This window comes from Elephas maximus, chromosome 9, assembly GCF_024166365.1.
Source record: "Elephas maximus indicus isolate mEleMax1 chromosome 9, mEleMax1 primary haplotype, whole genome shotgun sequence".
NCBI lineage: Eukaryota > Metazoa > Chordata > Mammalia > Proboscidea > Elephantidae > Elephas > Elephas maximus.
Genome location: NC_064827.1, coordinates 85,629,030 through 85,652,501, shown reverse-complemented (window position 1 = coordinate 85,652,501; position 23,472 = coordinate 85,629,030). Strand labels below are relative to the sequence as shown.

Below are 23,472 nucleotides of genomic sequence, written 5' to 3'. Positions count from 1 at the left end.
GTTTTCAATGGCTGATCTATTTTTCAGAAGTAAATCGCCAGGCCTTTCTTCCAGGGAGCCTCTGAGTAGACTCAAACCACCAACCTTTCAGTTAACAGTGTGTTAACCATTTGCACACAAGGCCACAAACCATCCTAGCAGCTAAGGGTATTTTTTACCCACCAAGAACTAACTTTTGTTTCATTGGGAAGATAGTCGAAAGGTTGGCAGTTCGAACACACCCAGAGGTACCCTGAAAGACAGGCCTGGCCATCTACTTCCAAAAGGTAACAGCCTTGAAAACCCTATGGAGTAGTTCTATTCTGAAAACATAGGGTCACCACGTGTCAGGTTCAACTGCACTAACAACTAACAACTCCAGTGAGACTGTCTAGATAGAGTCTCACTTACCCTGTTAGAAAAAAAAATAGCAATTTACATTGGAGAAGAGAGCAAAGGGCTGTAGATGGGTTTCTGAGGGTTGCAAAGATTGTCCATAGGGTTTGATTCTGGGTTTCAGACAGGAGGCTAAAACTAGCCCAAGCCCAAGGAAAGATGGCCCAGGCCACTAGTCCAGCCCCAGCTCACTGCTGAAGTCACATCCTGGGACTGGAGGCCCAGAGACAGGATGGACCCCTTGCTGCCCTTCCCCCACTGCCCCCTGGCTCTCCATCATCCTCCCTCCATCTGCCCTAGCACAGGCAGAGTACGTGTGCCTGAGAGAAGCTTCTACCCCTGGCAGGATTCCTGTTCGACAAGAAAAGCAGAGTAAAATCACAGTGAAAACATGGCTTCCCTTGGTTTTCTTTTCTAGGTGGTGAGAAGAGAGAGGGGAAGGGTGCAAGTGGGAGCAAAGGAGGGGAGGTGCCAGAGTAATTATAGTGCTGTTTTGATTGTAACACCCCATTACCTTCGACACAAAGATGTAACCTGAGGTAAATGAATTCTTGGACTCTGAACGTAAAGGTCAGATTTACATTCCTGTCTCAATTGTTTATGCTTATCCCAAGAATTAGTCGTTCTGCAACGTCTGTGGGAAATTCCCAGATTGAACTTCCCAGGGAGAAACATCATATGACACGTTGGGAAAGTGGCTGACAATGGTCTTCTTTAATAAGTTTGTTGAGAAGAAAAGTGGGCGGATTATTTCCCAGTAAATCAGCCTTTCAGAAGCCCCTAGAACAGCCTGATGGGCCTTGGTTGGAGCCTACTTTCTGGCCTATCAGTTTAATTTCTGAATGCTTTACCATCATTGGCATTCTTGATTTAAAAAAAAAAAAGTTATCGTGTTTGCTAGTCTTGACTTCCAAGTCTTTTGGGTTTTTTTAATTTTTCTTTCTTGCCTGTTCTCAGGCTTGGAAAAGAAGCTTGCAGCATTCCAGCTCTCCGCTGCTAGATTCCTCCCCCACATCCGACCCTCCCACCTTTTCCTAATGTTTCTCCAGCAAGCCCAGCGCCCACTGAAGAGCGTAAATTAGTGCCTAGTAATTGGTACAAAGGCACTTTCTGTTTCTATGCAACACAGGCAAAAAGGAGGGGCAAAAGGAAGGAAAAAAAAAAAACCCACACATGGTTAAAAAGAGGAAGAAATGGGATCCTCTGCCCTGGTCTTTGAGGACGCCTGTCTCTGGCTCCGCCCCACTTTTTGTTGGGAACTTAGTCACAGGCCTATGCCTAACTGGGAGCACTTGGCGGCAGCAGCAGTTAGTGTCAAAAGAATAGAATTTGGAGGATGGAATTGACCTTGAGAGGTCATCCCATCCATCATTTTGTCTGTAAAAAAGTGTGTGCCCACCCTCGGATAGATGGGGCTTGTTCCATTGAAGCATTTTTGGAGACTCAGGAGATCTGGAAGCACACCGGCAGGGTTCAGAAACTGGCTCTCTCCCCTGACTAGCATGCCACTTTGGGCAGATCATGTACCCTCCCAGAGCCTCAGTTTCCCCAGCAGCACCGTGAGGGTACTAAGTGCTCTGAAGGGTGGTTGGGAAGATGATCTAAAGTGCTGAGCCCCTGGGTTCAAGCTTGGCCCCTATGGATGCTCACAAGATCTTCCTTCATTTTGAAGTCTTTCACTTCTTTCCATATGAATAGACTCCTGGGTCTTTGATTTGGACTGATAGTGATCCCCTGTGTGTCACAGTAGAACTGTGCTCCATAAAGTTTTCAATGACTGTGATCTTTTTGGAAGTAGACTTCCAAGGCCTTCCTTTTGAGGCATCTTTGGGTGGACTCGAACCTCTGACTTTCGGTTAGCAGCTGAGTGTTTTGCTTTGGCCTGAAGAGCTGCTTCGAATTAACCATGTGGAAGGGTAGAAGTAGAGTCAGCAGCTCTCGTGGCCTTTGTCCGTTTATTATGGAGAGGTATCACTGTCTGAGATAGCTGAAGGCAGAGCTCCCGTGAGGGTTCCTTCTCTTCCCTTCCTGGAACTCTCCTTAAACTTGTAATGCTTTTTGGTGCATTAAAGCCAAGGGAAAACATTGTTTTATCCCGGCCTCAAGCCTTCCCCTCAGCAAATAATAGGACTAACATTATTCATAGAGAATGTATTTCCCACTAACAGAGTGAGATGCATCCATTTTTCACACGTGGGGTCTTCCCAGGCATTCATTTCCATTTGCACTTAAAGCCTATATGTATGTGATGGTGTAGCAGCAGGCTTCCTTTTAATCTGTTTGTTGTCGTTGGTCCCCGACTCATGGTGGCCCCGTGAACAGTGGAACAAAACACTACCAGGTCTTGCAGCGTCCCCATAACTGGTTGCAGATGTACCGTTGTGATCCACAGGGTTTTCTCTGGCTGATTTTCAGAAGTAGATCACCAGGCCTTTCTTCCTAGTCTATCTCAGTCTGGAAGTTCCTCTGAAACATGTTCAGCCTCATAGCAACAGCATGTCTACACTAACGGGTGGGTGGTAGATGCACTTGAGGTACATCGGCTAAGGATCACACCCAAGTCTTGAGCATGGAAGTGGAGAAGTCTACCACCGAACCATCGATGCCTCAGTAATCTCAGTTTATCATGAGATTAGGCTTGGGAGTTCCCTGAAAATCTGGATCTGAAATCTAAAGTTTCTAGAGCACCAAGAACCAGTTAGCCTACTATCTAAACACCCAGGGCCATGGGTCCTTTAATTTATTTTTCTAATGATCACAAATTTAAACAGTAGAATAGATTCATCCCCGACTGACCAAATTGAGCCTTTTTTAAAAGTGAGGAAGTTATTTAAGTAGATTAAAATGAAGAGACAGGAGTTTAAGCCATAGAAAATGAACGACAAGGATTTGAAATGCAGGCAGTGGTATTTTGTATCAAGCCAAGTTCGAACATGTTCCCAGGCTGAGCCTCTGTCGTGGTGAAAGTGAAGGCTTCTCTGAGAACCTCATTTAACCAAAGTGGGGACCAGTGGTGGGCAGTGGACAAAAACACACAAGTCCTGCCTGAGAATAGTAGACATTTTAGAAATGGAAGGTGTCTATAGATCATCTTTGTCCCAAGAGAGAAAGAAGAACAAAAGAGGCTTTTTAGTGCCTCTATTCCATGGAACCAGTCTTGATGAGAAGAAGGCAATTGAAAAAGAAGAGTAAGGCCTGCCCCACCTACTGACCCCGTGATGAGGAGAGAAGGCCACTCCAAGGTACCTGAAGGAGAACAGTGCCTCCAGGAGAGGTCTTTTCCTTCTGTAGGGAGGCAGTATAGTGAGTGGTTAGAACCCAGACTTGGCATCCTTCAGACCTGGGAATCCTGCCTCTACCACACTCTAATTATGAGAACCCAGGCAATACTTAACATTTCAGCCTCAGTTTTTTCATCTGTGAAATGGAGCTCAGTAATTATATATTTATGGAGTTGTTACAAGGAGCCCTGGAGGTGAAGTGGTTAAAGCGATCGACTACTAACCAAAAAGTCAGTGGTTCAAACCCACCAGGCGCTCTGTGGGAGAAAGATGGGGCAGTCTGCTTCCGTAGAGTTTTACAGCCTTGGAAACGCTTTGGGGTCACTGTGAGTCAGAACTGGCTTTGGGTTTGGTTTGGTGGGTGGGAGTTGTTATGAGGTCGACTCGGTGGCAATGGGTTTGAGTTTTTTTGGTTTGGAGCTGTTATGAGGCTTAATTCAGATGAGGTATTTAAAGCACTTAGCACAGTATCCTCATATACTGAGTATTAAAAATAATTTTAGTTTCCCAGAAGCCCTTGAGGTTCCTAGAATTTTAGAATTCCAAATTAATTCAACAGTGTTTCATTCATTTAAATAATATTTTTTGATGACTGTTACATACAAAAAGCTGTGCTAGATGTTGATAGCAGGCACTATGAGTTTTTTGAATAATAGTCATAAAATGGTGGCATCAAATATTATATGCCAGGTTCCAAGTGTTTAAATTCACAGCAGTCCTATGAGATAGGAAGGTATTGTTATTCTTCCTGTTTTATAGGAGGAATCAGACTTGAAGTGAGTTAACCTAGTCCAAGGTTACACTGGAATTTTTTTAGTGTGGTTTTGGATGCTTGGAGTTGTGCACGAGTGGTTGACCTGTCCCTGAGGTTTCTGCCAGTGGGAAGGGTCTTGTGGTTCACGTGCTGTCTTGGATTTGGCCCCAGCCTCACCAGCCTTTACCTCTCCATTCTTGTAGTGTTCTGGTTTGTGAGTGGTCTTCATGAACCCTGCTTAGGAGTGTCTGCAGACAGCTTTATATTCCATAGTTATTCAGATGGTGCTTCGTTGCAGTTTGTAAAAAGGGCCCCGGTTCTGGATCCACCTCTGTTTGTTGGTTGCAGGCAACAGAATCCAAATTTGGACCGGCTTACTAAAAAATGGGATTTTATTGGTTCAAGTTACAAACTCACCTAGGGGTAGCTCTGGTTGCTAGTATCCCTGGATACGGGTCCTCAGTGTCTCCAGAATCTGCCTCTGCCCGGGGCTCAGTATCGCTGCCTTTTGCTTTGGTTTCATCCGTGGGCGGGCAGGCTCGGAATCGTGGTAAGATGGCTGCCAGCAGCTCTAGACTCCCATCCTGCCGGTGCAGCAATCCCAGTGGAAAGTCAGTTTCCCTTTTTTAATGATTTCGGCACAATCTCCATGCTTGAAGCTCCATGATTAGGCTTCAGTTATGTGCCTATCCCTGCAGTCAATCTCTGCAGCCTGGCTGCATCATAGCTGACCTATAGGGCTGGGCGGCAGCTCCTGCAAATACATGGACTCAGAGTGGAAAAGGGGTGATTTCCAAAAGGAGATTCAGGGTGTGCTATTTATAACCCAAAAGAAGGGATGGATACCAAAACCAACAGCCATTCGCTCTATCAGCCCATTTAGAACTACAAATAGGATCCTCCAAAGAGCAGAGTCTGACAAAATGAGAGACGAAACAGTATGACCGCATTTTTTCCTCCATATTTTTCTCCCCTTTGAAGGGAAAAAAGCTCTGAACTATCTCTGAGTTCAACCTAAAAGATAGGCTATAAGTGCACATACAAAAGGGTCTTTGTAGAAAAGATGATTTCAACATGTGTTACTTATGCTCAGGCATATACCAGTAGGCATATGGCTCTTGAAGCCAATACCAAAAGCCTAACGAGGAGCAAGTATAGTGGCAGCAGTGTGACCAGTACTGCCATTCACTTGCCTGTCCATTTCAGTCGTCTGTTCATTTTAATGCCCATAGAAATGAATTGTGTTTAGATGAGTATTTCACTCTGTGTTCTAATTGGTAGGAGCCCTGCTGGTGCAGTGGTGAAGCATTCGATTGCTAACCAAAAGGTTGGCTGTTTGAGTCCACCAGCCGCTCCTTGGACACCTTGTGGGGCAGTTCTCCTCTGTCCTATTGAGTCGCTATGAGTCAGAATTGACTCGATGGCAACGATTTTGGTTTTTGGGTTTGGTGCTAATAGATAAACCCCTCATCTATACAAAGATGAGCTGTTGATATACCAGTTCCCACTGGAATTCAGAAGTCTATTCAGCGTTCATAATGCCCAACAAAAGCACCATAATAAATCTTAAGAGGCAAAAATTAGGGCTTAAAAAATAACTCATAAAAACACACGTAAGAAATGACTTAAATGTCTATGCTAACATAATTCTACAGTATTTTTGCACCACTGCAGTTTTAATGAAAATAAGCAGAATGACAACGAAACAGCTGGCTTTCCCTCTTTCATGTTGCAAAATACACCCATTGCCAGCCACAAAATGCTTGTCTGGTGAGCATCGTCCCACTGCGTGGGGGTTCCAGCATGAAAGAACGCAGGCTCTTTTTCCCCTCTGACCTGACTCATTTCTTCTCAATGTCCTGCTTGCCCCCAAATTTCGAAACCCTGCCCAGGAATGCCTGCCGAGGAGAGCTGCGTCCCACTTCTGCCCTCTGGGAAGTCAAGTGGGGCTGCTTCTTGAAGGTTGGAGAGCTCAGACCTGTGGTTTTTCTTCGTCTTTGGTGACAAACACCAGACCGTATGAGTCAGTGGCTCATTCCATCCCAGGCAACAGAGAGGTTAAAGCCTGAAAGACTACTGATGGTGGGCACATGATGTGTGTGAGAAGGATTTAGGATCACAGCAGCCTTACTTGGTCTAGTAACAACAGTGTGCAGAGGTTGAACCCAGAGGGAAAAGCTGGAAACCTGCGTGCTGAAGTAGCATCGCTGGTCACCGGGAGTTACCATGAGTGCCACACGTTAACCTTTTGCGGTTGAGTCGATTCCGACTCATAGTGACCCGAAAGGATAGAGTAGAACTGCCCCATAGAGTTTCCAAGGAGCGCTCCGTGGATTTGAACTGTCGACCTTTTGGTTAGCAGCCATAGCACTTAACCACTACACCACCAGGGTTTCCAGGACTCCCCTAGAGGGTCTTACAAACTCCAGATGTGCCCTGGGGAAGCCAGGAATCAGCCACAGCTCCTCAGGGACTTCCCAAGCCTGTGTCCAAGGGAGAGTAAAGAGTGCTGGGTACTAAATTCTAAAAACAAAGCTCCAATCTCTTTTCAACAGCTCAGATCTTGGTGGGAATTTGTGGCAAATCAAGGGTTTAGGCTTGAGGACTCTTAGGTCTAGTTTACATATGAAAACTATTTTGAAACTCAAAGCTGAACAGCAATTTACTAGTCCTAAACTGTTTCTGGAAACCCTGGTGGCATAGTGGTTAAGAACTATGGCTGCTAACGAAAAGGTCAGCAGTTCGAATCTACCAGGTGCTCCGTGGAAACCTTAGGGGGCAGTTTTACTCTGTTGTATAGGGTCACTATGGGTTGGACTCTGAGTTGGAATCGACTCAGCTGGTAACGGGTTTGGGTTTTGGTTAAACTGTTTCTGCCCCGCCCTGAGGCAGTGCATATGGAAGGAAGGGCCTGAGCATAAAAGAAGTGAAAAAACACAGTAAAAAGTCCTGTGTCTATTTAGCTAGGGCCTTGGTTCTTCTTTCATATCTAATCTTGTTCTGTGCACAGAGCTGAAGGAGGAATCACAAAACTGCCTTTAATCCCATCACATGCTAAAATGCAGAATGACCTTAGGCAAGTCACCCACCCTCTGAGTCAGCTTCACTTGAAGCATGAACAAGTTCGAATGACATGATCACAAACATCACCAAATATGCAAAGATTCAAAGGATCTAGCTCCTCAGGATAGTTTTGCCATCAAACATTTATATCCTGTTCAATGCGTTAGTACTTGTCGTCATTGTTTTTAGTTGAACTTTATCTTCAATGCTTTTTAAAGGGAGACTACGTACACATACGCATGTTACTTGCACGTTTTAGAAATACAGAGAAAGGAAAAAAGACTGAGAGCACATATACAACATGTTTATGGCTGTAAATTCTAGGTTGTTTAAGTTTCTAAAAAAAAAAGGTCGAGGGACAGGTGTACTAGGCATAGAGAACAGTAGGGTGGAGACTCCGAGGCAGGAAAAGATATGGAATGTTCAAGGGTCAAGAGACCCATGTGGCTGGAGAGGTCGTGGAGTAACCCTTCAGAGGAGACACAGGACAGAAGAGGTCTAGGCTGGGCAGGTGCCAGGCCAGGGAGGGCCTTCAGTACAGTTGGAGGCTGTTGTGGGCTCCTCAGAGAGGTGAAGCTGGGACGGCAGCGGACACAGGAGGCCTGTTTTGGGTGTATCACCACAATCTAGGAGAGAGACCTCAGTGGCTGTGGGCTGCGTTGTACTGGTGAAGAGGGAGAGAAGAGGGTTGTTGTTGGTTGCCACTGAGTGGGCTCCAACTCATGGCGGTCTTATGTATAACAGAACAAAACATTGCCCGGTCCTGTGCCATCTTCTTGGTCCTGTTTGAGTTCATTGTTGTGGCTGTTGTATAGTACCTGTTGTTGTTACCGTTAGGTGCTCTGGAGTTGATTCTGACTCAGTCACCCTACATGATAGAGTAAGAACCGCCCCGTAGGGTTTTCTAGGTTGTAATCTGCTGCTAACTGAAAGGTTGGTTCAAACCCACCCAGCAGTTCCATGGGAACTGCTCCCATACAGATTGCAGCCTAGAAGACCCTGTGGGACAGTTCTGCCCTGTCACGTGGGGCTGCTGTGAACCGAAATCAACTCCACGGCACTAACAACAACAACAGCAATAATCTTTATGGGAGCAGAGCAGCAGGTCTTTCTCCCTTGGAGCCAGGGGTGGGTTTAAACCACTAACCTTTTGGTTAGCAGCCAAACGCTTAAACATTGAGCCATCAGGGCTAGTATCTAGTAGGTTATTTATTATCTTTCCCCACAAATCACTGGGCAGAGGTGATGTCATCTGAATAGCAGGAAGAAATGGTGACTTAGGAATCAGCTTATCTGGGCCTGGGCCTGGATCTTGGAAGGCCTAGATATGTGTGGTTGTAGGGAGGCCATTTCATCTCTCTGGGCCTTTGGAGGACCACTCAGTCCTCATCCAGCTCTAAATTCTGTGACTATGGCTTCAATGTTATCTTTTTATCAAACCGTCTCAAGTGCCAGAACTTCATTGTCAGTCAGTTGTAGTGGAGTCAACTCCGACTCATGGCGACCCCATGTGTGTCAGAGTAGAACTGTGCTCCATAGTGTTTTCAATGGCTGATTTTTTGGGAAGTAGATCACCAGGCCTTTCTTCCGAGGTGCCTCTGGGTGGACTTGAACTTCCAACCTTTCAGTTAGCAGCAAAGTTCATTAACTGTGCCACCCAGGGGCTCCGTGTCCATTTTAGGGTCTGCATTTTATGTCTGCAGTGCTTTCAGAATTGCTGAGATGAGGGGAGTATAACTGAGACTCCGAGAAGTATCTCTTGCTGGGCTGAGGGCCTAAGGAGTCAAGAATCTGTTGTCTGTTGTCTTCAGCCTACGGTCCCGGCACATGAGAAATTTCACAGATCAGTTGAGGCTGGGGACATGCAAGCAGTATCCAGATAGGCTTGCTTCCCAGACACCAGCGTGCTTAAATGGGGAAGTGGTGCATCACAGATGCCACAGACACACACCCACTTCCCACTTCAGAAGCTGAAGTCTGGTACGAGCTAGCTGCTTTCTACAGATAAACACAGGGACCAGGAAGTAGCATCTCTCATCCAAGTTCTATAGTGACTCCGTTATACCAACAAATAAAATGTGAAAAGAAACCAAGTCACAAGAAGGATTCAGTGACATCTCAGGAGCAAACGTAATGACATTCGGGCAGGATTATTCTTTCACAACCTATTAAGTATTTTCATTCTTTCAGAACACCTACATGTGTAGCAGTATTTCTGGCAAACAGATGGTTCTTTATTTCTTGGTTTTTGAACCCAATATTCATTGGAACGACTTATGCAGGAAAATATATAATTCTCAGCACCCTTTCCTGCCAGGGGCATTAGTGGTTCTGCACTAGAAGATTCTGGAGAATGATAAAGCAGTCACTCCAGTTTTGTACCTGTAAGTCAACGTTGCTTTCGCATAGTGAATGATGCTGGGGGGTCACAGACAACAGGAGGCCTAGGCCTGGGCTCTGGGCTGGACCGTGGCCCCACCAGCCTCCTCCATGTGGAAGGCTTTTTTAGAGTCTGGTCTTTGTATCTCTTCCCAGCTCCCCCCTGCTTCCTAACAAGGATGCTCCTTTGTTAGGCAACCCTGGCATTTCTGTTGGTGTAATTCAGCATCTGAAGGAAGATTTATGTCTGATCTCGTAGGGCCATTTCCCTTTCACATATGAAAAAAGTCAGAGTGGAGAAGGTGGAGGAGCAATGAGCAAACAGATGTAATATGTCCATAAAGTTTCTTTCTTCATAACAATTTGAGAAGGAAATAGAATAACTTGTCTCTGCTTTGGTCTTGGAGACCTGGAGTGTCCCAGTAAATTCTCAACTGAAAGGAAATCCCACCCAGTGGAATATATTCTCCATCAATCCATTCATAGAAAAATTTAAACTCAGATGCATTCATCCTTTTCTTTGTTTTCAGTAACACTCTCTTAAAATAAGAAAGTAACTTTTTTCTGACTTTTTCTCATTATAAAAGGAATTTGTGCTGACTGTTAAAAATCAGAACATATAGACAATTACAGAAAGAAGTTCTGCTTAATCCCCTCATCCACAGATAATCACTGTTCATATTTTCAATGTGTTACTCCAGAATTTTTCTCTCCATTAGATATTCACACACACAGCAGATAATACCTGGTTCTTTTCACTGTGTGTATTGCTAGCATCTTTCCATTTCATTATACAGCGAAACCTGTGAGAGCTGGAACTTGATGGGACTGACTTGTTTTTCCGGGTCTTCCAAGTTTTCCACCTTTTACGGGGTGCAGTTTTACCCCTTTTCTATGGCTCTCTGTTAGTGAAAAATATTTGAGTTTTCCTTCTCTGACAGATTTCCACCTCACATAGGCTCCAACTTTTGCAGGTTTTACCATATAACAATCTAATACATTTTTTAACAGTGTATATTATACCATTGTATGGCTACATTATGATTTATTAAACCAATTCTTTATTGCTGGACATTTGTTACCAACTTTTAGCTCTTATAAACAATGCTGGTGTCCCTGTATATTTTTATGTTCATATCTAATTATTTTCAAAAATACTTCCTAGAAGGATATATTGCCAAATTGCCCTGTATCAATTATGAATCCCACTAGTACAGTAGGAAAGGAGCTCTGGTGGCACAGTGCTTAAAGTGATCAACTGCTAACCTAAAGGGCAGTGGTTTGGAACCACCAGCCATGCTGCGGGAGAAAGATGTGGCAGTCTGCTTCCGAGAAGAGAAGATGACAGCCTTGGAAACCATCGACCCTATGGGGCAGTTCTACCCTGTTCTACAGGGTCGCTGTGAGTCAGAACTGACTTGACAGCAGTGGGTTTGTTTGGTTTTTGTTGGTTTAGTGTAATGGGAAAGGGCCTATTTCCTCACAGCTCCACCAATGGTAGGTATGAACAGAGGTTTTAACACGTTCACTACCCTAGATATTTCACTGATGTCTTAATCGGCGTGTTTTGACTACTTGTGAAACTATATATTTTCATGTATTTACTTATCGGTCATTAATACTTACTTGCATCCTTGCCCACTTTTATTCAGTTGGCCTATTCATTTTGATTTGCAAGTGTTTTTTCTATTACATATTTTAACCTTTTGTCATATGCTGCAGTTCCCTTAATTAGCCTGTCATTTCGATTCTTAATTTTTTTTTTACATATATTTATATTTGCCATGCAAAAGGTTAACATTTTTATGTATTCAGAACTATCCATCTTGAAGGATTATGCCTTTGGTGTCATGTTTACAAAGTCTCTCTCCACCCCAAGGTTCTGGAAATATTCACCTGTATTTTCTTTTATAACCTTTATGGTTCTGGTTTTTTACATTTGTACTTATCATACATTTGGAATTTATTTAAGTGAAGAATACAAAGAGAGGGATCCAGATTTATTATTTTTTAACCAGAGAGCTATGTCTTTTATTAAATAAAGCATCTTTTTCCTCAACTATTTGAAATACCTCATTTATTATATAGTCAATCCCTATAAACTCTTGGGTTTATTTTGAGATTCTTTTCCACTGATCTGTCTTTTCCTGTGCTGGTATCTCACTATCTTAATTATTACAGCTTTAATCATACATTTTAATAACTGGTTTTTGCAAGTGCTCACTTATCATTGTTCTTTTGCAAAAATTTCTTGGCAAGTCAGGCATGTTTATTCTTCCAGAAGAACTTCAGAATAATTTTGTCAAGCTGAAGAAGAAAATCCCTTTGGTACGTGTTAATTTCACAGATATATTTGTACAGCATTGCCAGTTTTTACACCATTGAGCCTTGCCATCCACCGATGTGGGAAACCATCCATTTATTCATTTTCTTTTACATCGCGTTTACTAGGTTTTCTTCATGCAGGTCCTGAACTTTTATTGTTAGGTTTATCTTGACTGGTTACAGTTAGCATGTAAGAAAGCCATTGCTATATATGTCTGTATCTATAGATCTGTATCTTTATCTGTGTTAACGCACACACATCTATGAATGTACTTTAAATTTATATTTTTTTTTAGTTACTTATCTTGAATTTTTCAAAAAGAAAGTTATAACAACTGCAAATAATTCCTACTTCACCATTCCTTCCCATGAGCCGGAATGGACTTGACGGCAATGGGTTTGGTTTCTTTTTTTGGTTTTCCCATCATTTGGAGCCCTGGTGGCACAGTGGTTAAGAGCTCAGCTGCTAACCAAAAGGTGGGTAGTTCGAATCCACCAGTCACTCCTTGGAAACCTTATGGGGCAGTTCTACTCTGTTCCTTAGGGTCACTATGAGTTAGAATTGACTCAGTGGCAACAGGTTTGTTTTTTGGTTTGGTTTCCATCATTTGGAGCCCTGGTGGTGCAATAGTTAGGAGATCTGATGCAAACCAAAAGGTTGGCAGTTCGAATCCACCAGTCACTCCTTGGAAACCTTATGGGGCAGTTCTGCTCTGTTCCTTAGGGTCGCTATGAGTTAGAATTGACTCAGTGGCAACATGTTTGTTTTTTGGTTTGGTTCCCATCATTTGGAGCTCTGGTGGCACAATAGTTAAGAGATCTGATGCAAACCAAAAGGTTGGCAGTTCGAATCCACCAGCTGCTCCTTAGAAACCCTGTGGGGCAGTTCTACTCTATTTTGTAGGGTTGCAATGAGTCAGAATCAACCTGACAGCAACAGGTTTGGTTTCCCATCACTTACTTTTTCTTATTTTGTTATCTAATTGCACTTGATAACATTTCTTGAACAATATACAGTGGCCATAATCATGAGAACAGTTGGCCACGTGTAGGAATGCTACTTCTACTTTACTACTGAACTTGCTGGTGGAAGATTTCAGAGCAATGTTTTTTTATCCTGTTAAGGAAGTATCCTTCTATTTTCCTAAAAGCTTTTATTAGGGATGGACACTGAATTTTATCAAATACAATTTTGCATCTATCAAGGCAAGGGTGGTTGTATATGTGTTTGTGTGTGTGTTTTGTGTGTTAGCCTGTTAATATGGAGAATAATATTGATAGGATTTTTTAGTATCAAATTGTCCTTTTATCTGTGGAACCCTATTTGCTTTTTTGCAACCAAAAAGCACTGTATTTTTCTTAAGAAGAAGCCTTGATTTCATACATCTCTGAGAAGCTATGATTCTTAATTGGCACTTTTGGCGTTCTGTTCTAGAAGGGATGCCTCATTCCCTTTGACTTGTTTTTTTACCAGAATGGTTTTCTTTTGTTAGAAGCAATGGAAGTTTTAAATTTTGTTCTTTTAACCTTCCTGCCTCGATTAAGGTTAGACCTTTCCAGGCCCTTCCCTGAAACTGAGGAAAGAAAAGTGAGAAGAACCAGGCAGGAAGGAGGCAATATCTGAGCATGGGCCTCTCTAGTCCGGGACAGGGCCTCAGTGGCAGCTTGTCTGAACTTAGAGGGGCCTGGAGAAGGGCTGAGTGTATCCAGTGAGCAAGCCCCACACTCGTCAAGTGCCTTGGCCCTTTTTTTCCTTCTGTGTGGAGAAACATTTATTTTAGGACATTGCTGAGAAGAGTAGTTAGCAGGTAGAGTGCAAACCAAAAACCAAACCAGTTGCCTTGTGTCTTAGTTATCCAGTGCTGCTATAACAGAAATGCCACAAATGGATGGCTTTAGCAAACAGAAGTTCCTATCTCTCACAGTTTAGGAGGCTAGAAGTCTGAATTCAGGGTGCCTGCTCAGGGGAAGGCATTCTCTCTCTGTTGGCTCTGGGGGAAGGTCCTTGTCATCAATCTTCCTCTGGTCTGGGAGCTTCTCAGCACAGGGGGACACCAGGTACAAAGGAGGCGCTCTGCTCCTGGCTCTTCTTGCTTGGTGGTATGAGGTCCCTCTCCTTTCTGCTCAATTATCTTTTATATCTCAAAAGAGATTGACTCAGGATACAACCTAATGCTGTAGATTGAGTTCTACGTCATTAACATAACTGCCTCTAATCCTGCCTATTTACATCATAGAGGCTAGGGTTTACAACATATAGGATAATCACATGAGATCACAAAATGGAGGAGAACCACACAATACTGGGAATCATGGCCTACCAAGTAGACACACATTTTTGGAGAACACAATGCAATCTATAACACCTTAGAGTCAATTCTGACTCATAGCGACCCCATGTGTGTCAAGAGGAGAACTGTGCTCCAGTGTTTTCTTTCTTTTTTAAATAAAATTTCATTTTAGAACAGTTTTAGATCTACAGAAAAATTGTGGAACTAGTTACCATATGCCCAATACCCAGTCTCTCCTATTTTTTTAATATATAATTTTATTTTGTTGTTGAGAATATACATAGCAAAAGATACACCAACCAATTCAAGTTTCTACTTGTACATTTAGTGACACTGATGACATTCTTTAAGTTGTATAACCATTCTCACCCTCCTTTTCTGAGTTGTTCCTCTCCCATTAACATAAATTCACTGTTCCCTAAGGTTCCTGTCTAATCTTTCAAGTTGCTGTTGTTATTTTGATCCCATATAGAGAGTTCTTAAAAGAGCATAATATTTAAGGCAGACATTTTTTACTTGTTAAGCTATTGTTTGGTTTTAAGAAGACTTTAGGGGGATATTTTTGGTTTAAGGTTTAAAGATTATTTCAGGGCAGTAGTTTCAGGGGTTCATCCAACCTTCATGGCTCCAGGAAGCCTGGAGTCCATGAAAATTTGAAATTCTATTCTGTATTTTTCCCCTTTTGATCAGGATTTCTCTATGGAATCTTTGATCAAAAGGTTCAGTAACAGTAGCTGGGTACCATCCAGTTCTTCTGATCTCATGGGAAAGGATGCAATTGTTCATAGAGGTAATTAGCCACACATTCCATATGCTCCTCCTCCATAGGGTTTTCAGTGGCTAATTTTTCAGTAGTTTGCCAGGTCTTTCTTCTGAGGTACTTCTGGGTGACTTCAAATTGCTAATCTTTGTTTAGTAACTGAGTGCTTAACCTTTGGCACCACCCAGGGACTCCAAGTAGATTGCAGGCTCCCTTTAAAGGCCGTGGGATGTTCTTTGTGCTGGGTTAGCAGGTACATAGCCAACAGGTCTCACTCTGCTTCTCTTGAACCCACTGCAGGCCCAAGAGGCTTCTGAAGGCCAGATCAGTCTCTGCAGAGAACATCTTTTACGCATTCAGTGCAGTGTTAAGTAGCCTTTTTGATCAAGTCTATTTTATACTCTGAGCTGAGTCTGTCAGTGAGAGGTGCTTAGTTTGTTGCTGAAAGGGGAGGGGAGTGGTATATAAATAATGAGAACTCAGAGAAACTTGTGCTGTTAACAGCTCTGCTCCAGTAAAGCACAGTTTATTGTGTCACTGCCTCTGGGTGTGTTTTCCTGTAAAGGCCAGAAATAAAGCACTGGTACAAGTTTCTTTTTTTTTCTTTCCCCAGGAGGATGGTAACTTGTTCATTAATACTAAAGACAGGTTTAAAGATTCTTTAATTGGTAGTTGTTTTGCCATATGATTTGGTCGGTAGAAGATGTTGATTGTTCTCCTTTGGAGCTTAGCACTAAGTTGAAAAGACAGGCCTGGCTTGGTTCCCTCCTGGCTGTGGGATGAGGGACAAGTCATGGCCTCTCTATTTAGGCCTGTCTTTTTCTTTTTTCCTCCTGTGCAAATCATCTCTATCCTCCCATTAAGCCTTTAGGGTCTGTTCCATATATGACTGAGCATTCTGTCCCCTTTTCCCCATCCCATACTTTTTAGGTATGAAACATGTATCCATTTCAAGATGATACCTCATTTGGTTCAGTAATAGAATTCTCACCTTCCGTGCAGGAGACTCAGATCGTTTCCCAGTCCCTGCACCTCATGTGCAGCTACCACCCACCTGTCAGTGGAGGCTTGCATGTTGCTGTGATGCTGAATAGGTTTCAGTGGAGTTTCTAGACTAAGACAAACTAGGAAGAAATGTCTGGTGATCTGTTTCCAAAAATCAGCCAACGAAAACCCTACGGATCACAACATCCTCAACCCTCAACCAATCATCAGGATGGCACGAGACCAGACAGCGTTTTGTTCCGTTGTGCATGGAGTCGCCACAAGTCGGGGGCTGACTCGATGGCTGGCAGTTAACAACAATAACAACATCATTAACTTGCATCCTGAAAGGTATCTCATAGTACACTGCATGGGTTGAAGAGGCGGATGATTTCAAAGGACTGCAAACTGTAGGTCCCCAGGCAGAATCCAGCCTGAGACACAAGTGCCCGGGCAGCATGGTGCTTTGTGAAGTGGGGAAAGCACTCTCCAGTGGGCTATGGATCCCACTCCTACACATGATAGAACACACCTGGCCCCTTCACCCATTTTTATTACCTGCTTGGCTCCTGAAGAGGACATTTGCATTTGTAAACTCTGATGTACACTAGGTAGAAGTTCAAATCTTCTGACTTAGATCAGGGGTCAACCAACTTTTTCTGTACAGAACTAGACAGTCAATATTTGAGGCTTTGTGGGTCTTATGGTCTCTGTTGCAACTACTCAGCTTTGCTATTGTAGGAAAAAGCAGCCACAGACAGTACATAAACGAAGGAGCCTGGTTGTGTTTCAATAAATATTTGTGGACGTGGAAATTTGAATTTCATATGACTTTTCCCATGTCATGAGGTATTATTTTTATTTTTTATAAATGTTTATATTATAAAAAAATTTTTATATTTATATTACATTTTTATTATTATTATTTTTTTTCCCCAACCACTTGGTAAAAACCAAGTATAAGAATGGTATAAGCCATTCTTAGCTTGTCGACCTTACAGAACAGATGACAGGCCAGATTTGGTTTGTGGGCCATAGTTTACTCACCCTTGATTTAGATCACTGACCAAAAGCTCCTAGTGCTTTTCCGAAGGATCCCAGAAGAGTCAGAATGATCTGGAGCTTTTATGCTGGCTGCTCACATCTAAGCAGATCTTTTTAAAGTGCTGGAAATCTGTAAATTGAAGTATACAAGTTACATGAGTCTAACAGAGGCTGCTGTGGCTCTGTTTTGCCCTGAACTCTGTGGGTGTCCCTCTTCCTCCGTGAAACACTTGAGAGTTAAGGATGCTAGGCTGGTGACAGCATTTGGCTTAGGAACAATGAGAACAATCACAAAGTGATAACTGTGAAAGGTGGTCAAGAGAGTGTAGCCATAAACCAGATTGAAAGCTAATTCACTGGGAATGGACCCTGGTTACACTTGGAATATCTACAAATCATAAGCATAAACACTTAATCGTTTTCCTGTACATACAGCCGATGCAGGCTTTGTGACAGTTTTCCCCTATCACTTCTATAAAGCTATCTTCTTAAAACAGGAGTGCCTTATTTCTTTTCCCATCTTAGCACACAGCAAAGTGGCCTCCTGGCCTATTTTTCCCACAGTGGACCTGATCCACTCAAATAAATTAAACCTCGTCTCATGACTCACTTGAAAGAAACAAGTACATGTGCTAGTGAGTAAGCGCAACCACATTACTGCCCTCCCAAGAAAACCACCTCTGATGTGTTTTTGTCCTAACAAGCACTGGGAAAACAGTGAGCTTTCTCTTTTTCGTCATTTTCCTCACATGCACATCACCAAAGCAGTGGAGAACAGGCTCGTTATATTTTTGTTGTTAGTCGCCGTCAGGTCAGCTCCAACTCCTAGCAACCCCATGTACAACAGAACAAAACGTCGCCTGGTCCTGCACCATCTTCACGATTGGTGGCATGCTCAGGTCCATTGTTGTGACCGCTGTGTTTTTTGAGTGTTTTTCAGTTAAGTGGCTCATCTTTCAGCATCATATGAGGCACTGTTCTTTTGTGAGGCATAAGGCTTTCACTGGCTTATTTTCAGATGTAGGCCTTTCTTCCTAGTCTGTCTTAGTCTGGAAGCTCCGCTGAAACCTGCCTATCATGGGTGACCCTGCTGGTATTTGAGATACTGGTGGCACAGCTTCCAGCTTCATAGCAACACACATGGGATGACAAATTGACAGACGGGTGATGCGTTATATAAAAATAAGGTAAAAAATTTTTAATTATATTTTTACCATAACATGTTTAGAAGAATATTTCTTCTGTAGACACTTGATTGGATTTAGAGAGGACTTGGCTGCAGTCTAATTCTGGAATAGGCCAGAAATCTTCCCCAGTAATCCTGTCATTTCCAAGCAGACTTTTGTATGAGTGACGTGGTGAAGAAAACTCAGTATACATTTTAAAATATGGGCATTTATTAAATGCTTGGCAGCATGATTAGCACAGAAGGCATATGTGATGTTGTCCTTACCTCAGGAAGCTCAGCCTCGTTGGCTATGGCAACCTGCATGTCACCTTTTGCTCAGAGGTCTGCTGAACTGGGTAAAATTGCTGTTTGATCCAATGCCAAAACCCCATTGCTGTCGTCCATTCCCACTCATAGCGACCCTATAGGTCGGACTAGAACTGCCCCATAGTTTTTAGGGAGCACCTGGTGGATTCAAACTGCTGACCTTTTGGTTAGCAGCAGTAGCTCTTAACCGCTTCACCACCAGGGTTTCCTTTGATCCAATAGAAGTTGCAAAAATATAGGTATCAACTCCATGTCATTGTTGAGTTTTTTTGGGGGGGGGAGGCTCATTTTAAAGATTTTTTTTCTTTTTGGCCACCCCACAGTAGGCTTTGAGTATTCTCATGTGTCACTATCCCTAGCCTCACCCGCCTCAGGTAGGGCTCAGCATTCATTGGCCTGCTGCTGCCTCTTGCTGCTCTGGCTTTTCAGCCCAGAGCGCAGGGATGATTTTTAACTAGACTTGCATCTAGCCAATCTGTTGCCGAAGATTCACTTTGCCCACCCTGGGTTTCCCATTGGAACAGGTGGGTTGTAGAAGATGCTAGGATCATTGCTGTGCATAAAAACAAAGGAAACCTTAGTCATGTATACGTTGTCGCTAAAGTGATCAAGGTTGTTTTATTGCTATCACAATTCCTGCATCTTATTGGTACAGGGTAGGAGAACCTGAAGAAAAAAGAAAGAATAATTCTTGGATGACTCAGACGCACCACACTGGGCAGCTCCCAGCCTCTGCAAGTCTCTCTGGGTTCCAGGCAGGCGGAGATGGGGGTGAGAAAACATGCACTCCTCACACCTACTAGAGGAGTGTCTGGAGAGTTGGGTGGAAATGAGCCGTCTTTGTGCCTTTGGCTGTGCTTGGAAAGGTGTGAGGAGGAAGCAGGCGGGCTCTTGGGAGGGAGGGGTGGTAATCACTCTTCAGAGGAGAAAGCGAGACTGCACTGCGTTCATCTTACAGAGCTTCTTCAGCCTTTCTGCTTGTGTGTCCTCCCCAGACACGGACACGAGCCCTCACCTCCGTTCCTGGGTACAGGGGGCTCACGATGTCGGTGCGGACCTGATCATGTCTCGCGGGCGGGACTTGGTATTTTAAGTGGGACACGAGACAATAGAGTGAATCCAAGGAAAGCGATCAGAATGGGAAGGGATTTGGAAACAGTGTCAGGTCTTTACTAGAAGCAGGACAGCCCAGTGACAGAAAGCACTGGCCCTGGGGCAGGTAGATGGGATCAGTTTCACACTCTGCCCCTTTTTAACTGTGTGACCTTGAGCAAGCAATCTAATCTTTCAAGCCTCTGTTTCCACATCTATAAAATGGGCCACCTTGTGGGGGTGTCCTGTGAAAATGGCAGTGGGGTAATGTATGTGAAGCTCTTAGTGCTATGCCTGTACATGTGTGTTATTATTTTATAATAATGTTTTTATTTTATGACAGAGATGGAAGAGACCAGGATTCTTTACTCTGGAGAAGAGAAGATTAGAGAAAGACATGATAGCTGTCTTCAGATATTTAAAGGATTATCATGTGACAGAGGGAACAAACTAATTTTTAGCATAAAGATAATGTGACTTAAAATATAGACTTCACAGGAAGGCAGATTTCACATCAGTAAAAGAGTACTTATGATTAAGCACTCTTGTCTGGAATGGAGCTCCCTGCCACTAGCCTTGCTCAGACAGAGGCTGGGTGGCCACAGCATCCAGGAGTCAAGGGAAATGTCTGCTCTAGGTGGGATGTTGGGTAGACTGGAGGCCTCAGGTTTCCTCCATCTCTAAGATGCCCAGAAGGTTAGCAAAGGGCTAAGTTCATTGAATTCCTCAGAGAACTCATGAAACCCGTGACCGCATAGAACAAAACCAGAAAAAAAAAAAAAATCTGAGGCTCTTGGGGATCCACTGGGTATAAAATAGCAAGTTCATTTGCTTAGCAAAGATTATTGTCAGCAATTTCCTCAAATACGATGGGTGTGTCCTTTGAGTCGTAAGGATTGTTGACTGTGAGCAGCCTTCAGAATTGTTTTTGAAGCGTTCTTTCAACAGTATCCTGTCTTGATTCCCTTCTCTTAGGTGAGCGGCCCTTTCCCTGCACTTGGCCAGACTGCCTTAAAAAGTTCTCCCGCTCAGATGAGCTGACCCGCCACTACCGGACCCACACTGGGGAAAAGCAGTTCCGCTGCCCGCTCTGTGAGAAGCGCTTCATGAGGAGTGACCACCTCACAAAGCACGCCCGGCGCCACACCGAGTTCCACCCCAGTATGATCAAGCGATCGAAAAAGGCACTGGCCAACGCTTTGTGAGGTGCTACCCACCGATGTCAGGGAGGGATGGACCCCGAAAAGACAAAACTATTCCCAGGAAACAGACAGATACATGGAAACTAAGGCCCAGAAGAGGCACACTGACAGCACAGGAAGTCACTGGTCTTTGGTCAATATCCTGATTTTCCTCTCCCTGCATTGTTTTTAAAAAGCACATTGTAGCCTAAGATCAAAGTCCACACTTGGTCCCCTTGCAGAGGCAACTATCTGAACCCGTCTCTGACTGTTGGAGGGAAGGCAAATGCTTTTTTTTTTTTTCCTCTTTATTTTCTGGGGGAAGGGTGGGGGCGGGGGGAGGGGGACACAGCAAAGACTGGGGTAGGATTTTAAAGATTCAACACTGGTGTACATATGTCTCACTGGGTAAGTTGACCTGTGGTATCACACAGTGATTCTGGGCCCTTTATGCTTGCTGTCTCTCTGAAAAAAAAATTTTTTTTTTTTTTTTTTTTTTTACCTTTTGATGTAATGATGAGTGTGCTTCAGTTTCCTTAGCAAAACCACTCTCTTAAATCACATTAATGTATGAGATTAAAAACGCCATAGCACAGCTGTCTTTATGCAAGCAAGAGCACATCTATTCCAGCATGATCTGTCATCTAAAGACTTGAAAACACACACAGTTACTTATAGTCAATGGGTATGCAGAGTCTGAATTTATACTAATCAAGACAAACCTTCGACAGGTTACACTAAGTACAGAACTTTTCAACCTTGCTTTGTATGACTTGTACTTTTTTTGAACATAAGCCGCACTTTCGTTTTCTAATGCAGAGGATGAATAAGTTAAATACATGCTTTAAGGATAAAAGCAGACATTCTCTTTGGCACCATGTTATAATCTGCTTATTTTACAGTATACAGGTTTCCCTGAGAAATCACGGCAGAGATGTGAGGGCAGAATACACATAGCGGATGCTGAAGGAGAAGGAGGGTAGCATTAAAAAACAAAACAAAACAATTTTAACTCTATTAACTTTTCCAAATTTTCCGAGCCTTTCAGTTAACTTTATCTTATTGTACCACAATGCCACTAAGGGACAGGGCTTTTACCTGGCTGGGTTTTATTTGAATGGGTGCATAATAGGAACTAGCTCTGGAAATGACTGTTTTTTGGGAAAAGGTTTGCTGGTCTCCTTTCCATGCTCCTACAAAACTCCCACTAACAGGTGCAAGAGCTATGCAAAAGGAAAGGGAGCTGAAATGTGAAAAGGAAAATATAACCCTGTGGTAGCGAGTGCCAGCGGAGAATACCACGGTGATTTCAGAGGAGACTCTGCGTAGTAATAGTCCTTTCGGAGAATGTAGGCAAATCGAGTACGTACAAATGAAAACACATCACTGTACCTTTTACATCAGAAGCCTCACCACTATATATCTTGTATCTAGGTGTCTACAATGGCCTAAACCACTACATCCATAATATGCCATTTACCTGAAAACTTAATTTTGGCCTTTGCGTGGCCAGAAGAATGAGCTGAGTTTTCATAGTGAAGAAGAAACCTCAAGTGAGGGGAGTCAGCAGTGATTGTGGGGGAAATGTTTACATTTTTTTTTCTTCAGAAGTAATACTTTCTGGCAATTTTGTCTTGATACTTAAAACAGGGAGCTATGGTGCACTCTAGTTTATACATGTGCTATAAAATGTGTTGTGTAAACTTAGGGTGCCTACCTATAAGTGGACTCATTATTTCACCTGACAGATGCTCGTTCAGAATCAGTGTGGGCTCCTGGAACAGGCGCGGGTCACAGCTGACTCCGATTTCCAATACAACAGCCATCACTAGCACGGTATTTTTTATTTTTAACCAATGCAGTTGTATTAGTGGTTCTATAAAGAACTGCTTTTAACAATAGGGACTGGGAGCAGTCCAGGGGATAAAAAGGAAAGTGTTTTCTCATGGGAAAACATGTCAGGAAAATAAAGAACACTTTCTACCTCTGTTTCAGATTTTTGAAACGCTTACTTTAAACCAAATTTTAATTTCTGTGTCCAAAATAAGTTTTAAGGACATCTGTTCTTCCATACGAAATAGGTAGGCTGCCTATTTCTTACTGAACTCGTGGAATGGTTCTGCTTGTGATACGCTGCATGCTGCCTTTAGTGAGTGAGGAGTTTGGGGTTGCCTAGCAACTAACTAACTTGTAAAAACTCATCTTTCCCTCACAGAAAGAAACGAAGAAAAACAAAGTCAGTGAAAGACAATCTTTACCGTTTCAGGAGTAAATCTATATGTGGCTTTTGTCGAGCACTCAGATGGATATAAATGGAGCAACTTGTTTTAAAAAAAAAAAAAATGCACAATTTATGTCCCAAAAAAGTTGCTACTTGCCTTTTCAAGATGTTGAAAAACACACATTTGATATTCTCTTATATGTTATAGTAACGTATAAACTCAAGGC

The 23,472-nt window shown here is 43.1% G+C and overlaps 1 protein-coding gene across 1 annotated transcript in view; it reads left to right on the top strand.

Moving 5' to 3' along the window:
• The window catches only part of KLF9 (KLF transcription factor 9), a 28,564-nt gene extending 7,214 nt beyond the window's left edge, over positions 1-21,350 (top strand). The window contains exon 2 of the mRNA XM_049895526.1: positions 20,819-21,350. Within this exon, the coding sequence (XP_049751483.1) occupies positions 20,819-21,048 (230 nt within the window). The 3' untranslated portion in view covers positions 21,049-21,350. The remainder of the gene's footprint in view (positions 1-20,818) is intronic.
• The last annotated feature ends 2,122 nt before the right edge of the window (positions 21,351-23,472 follow it).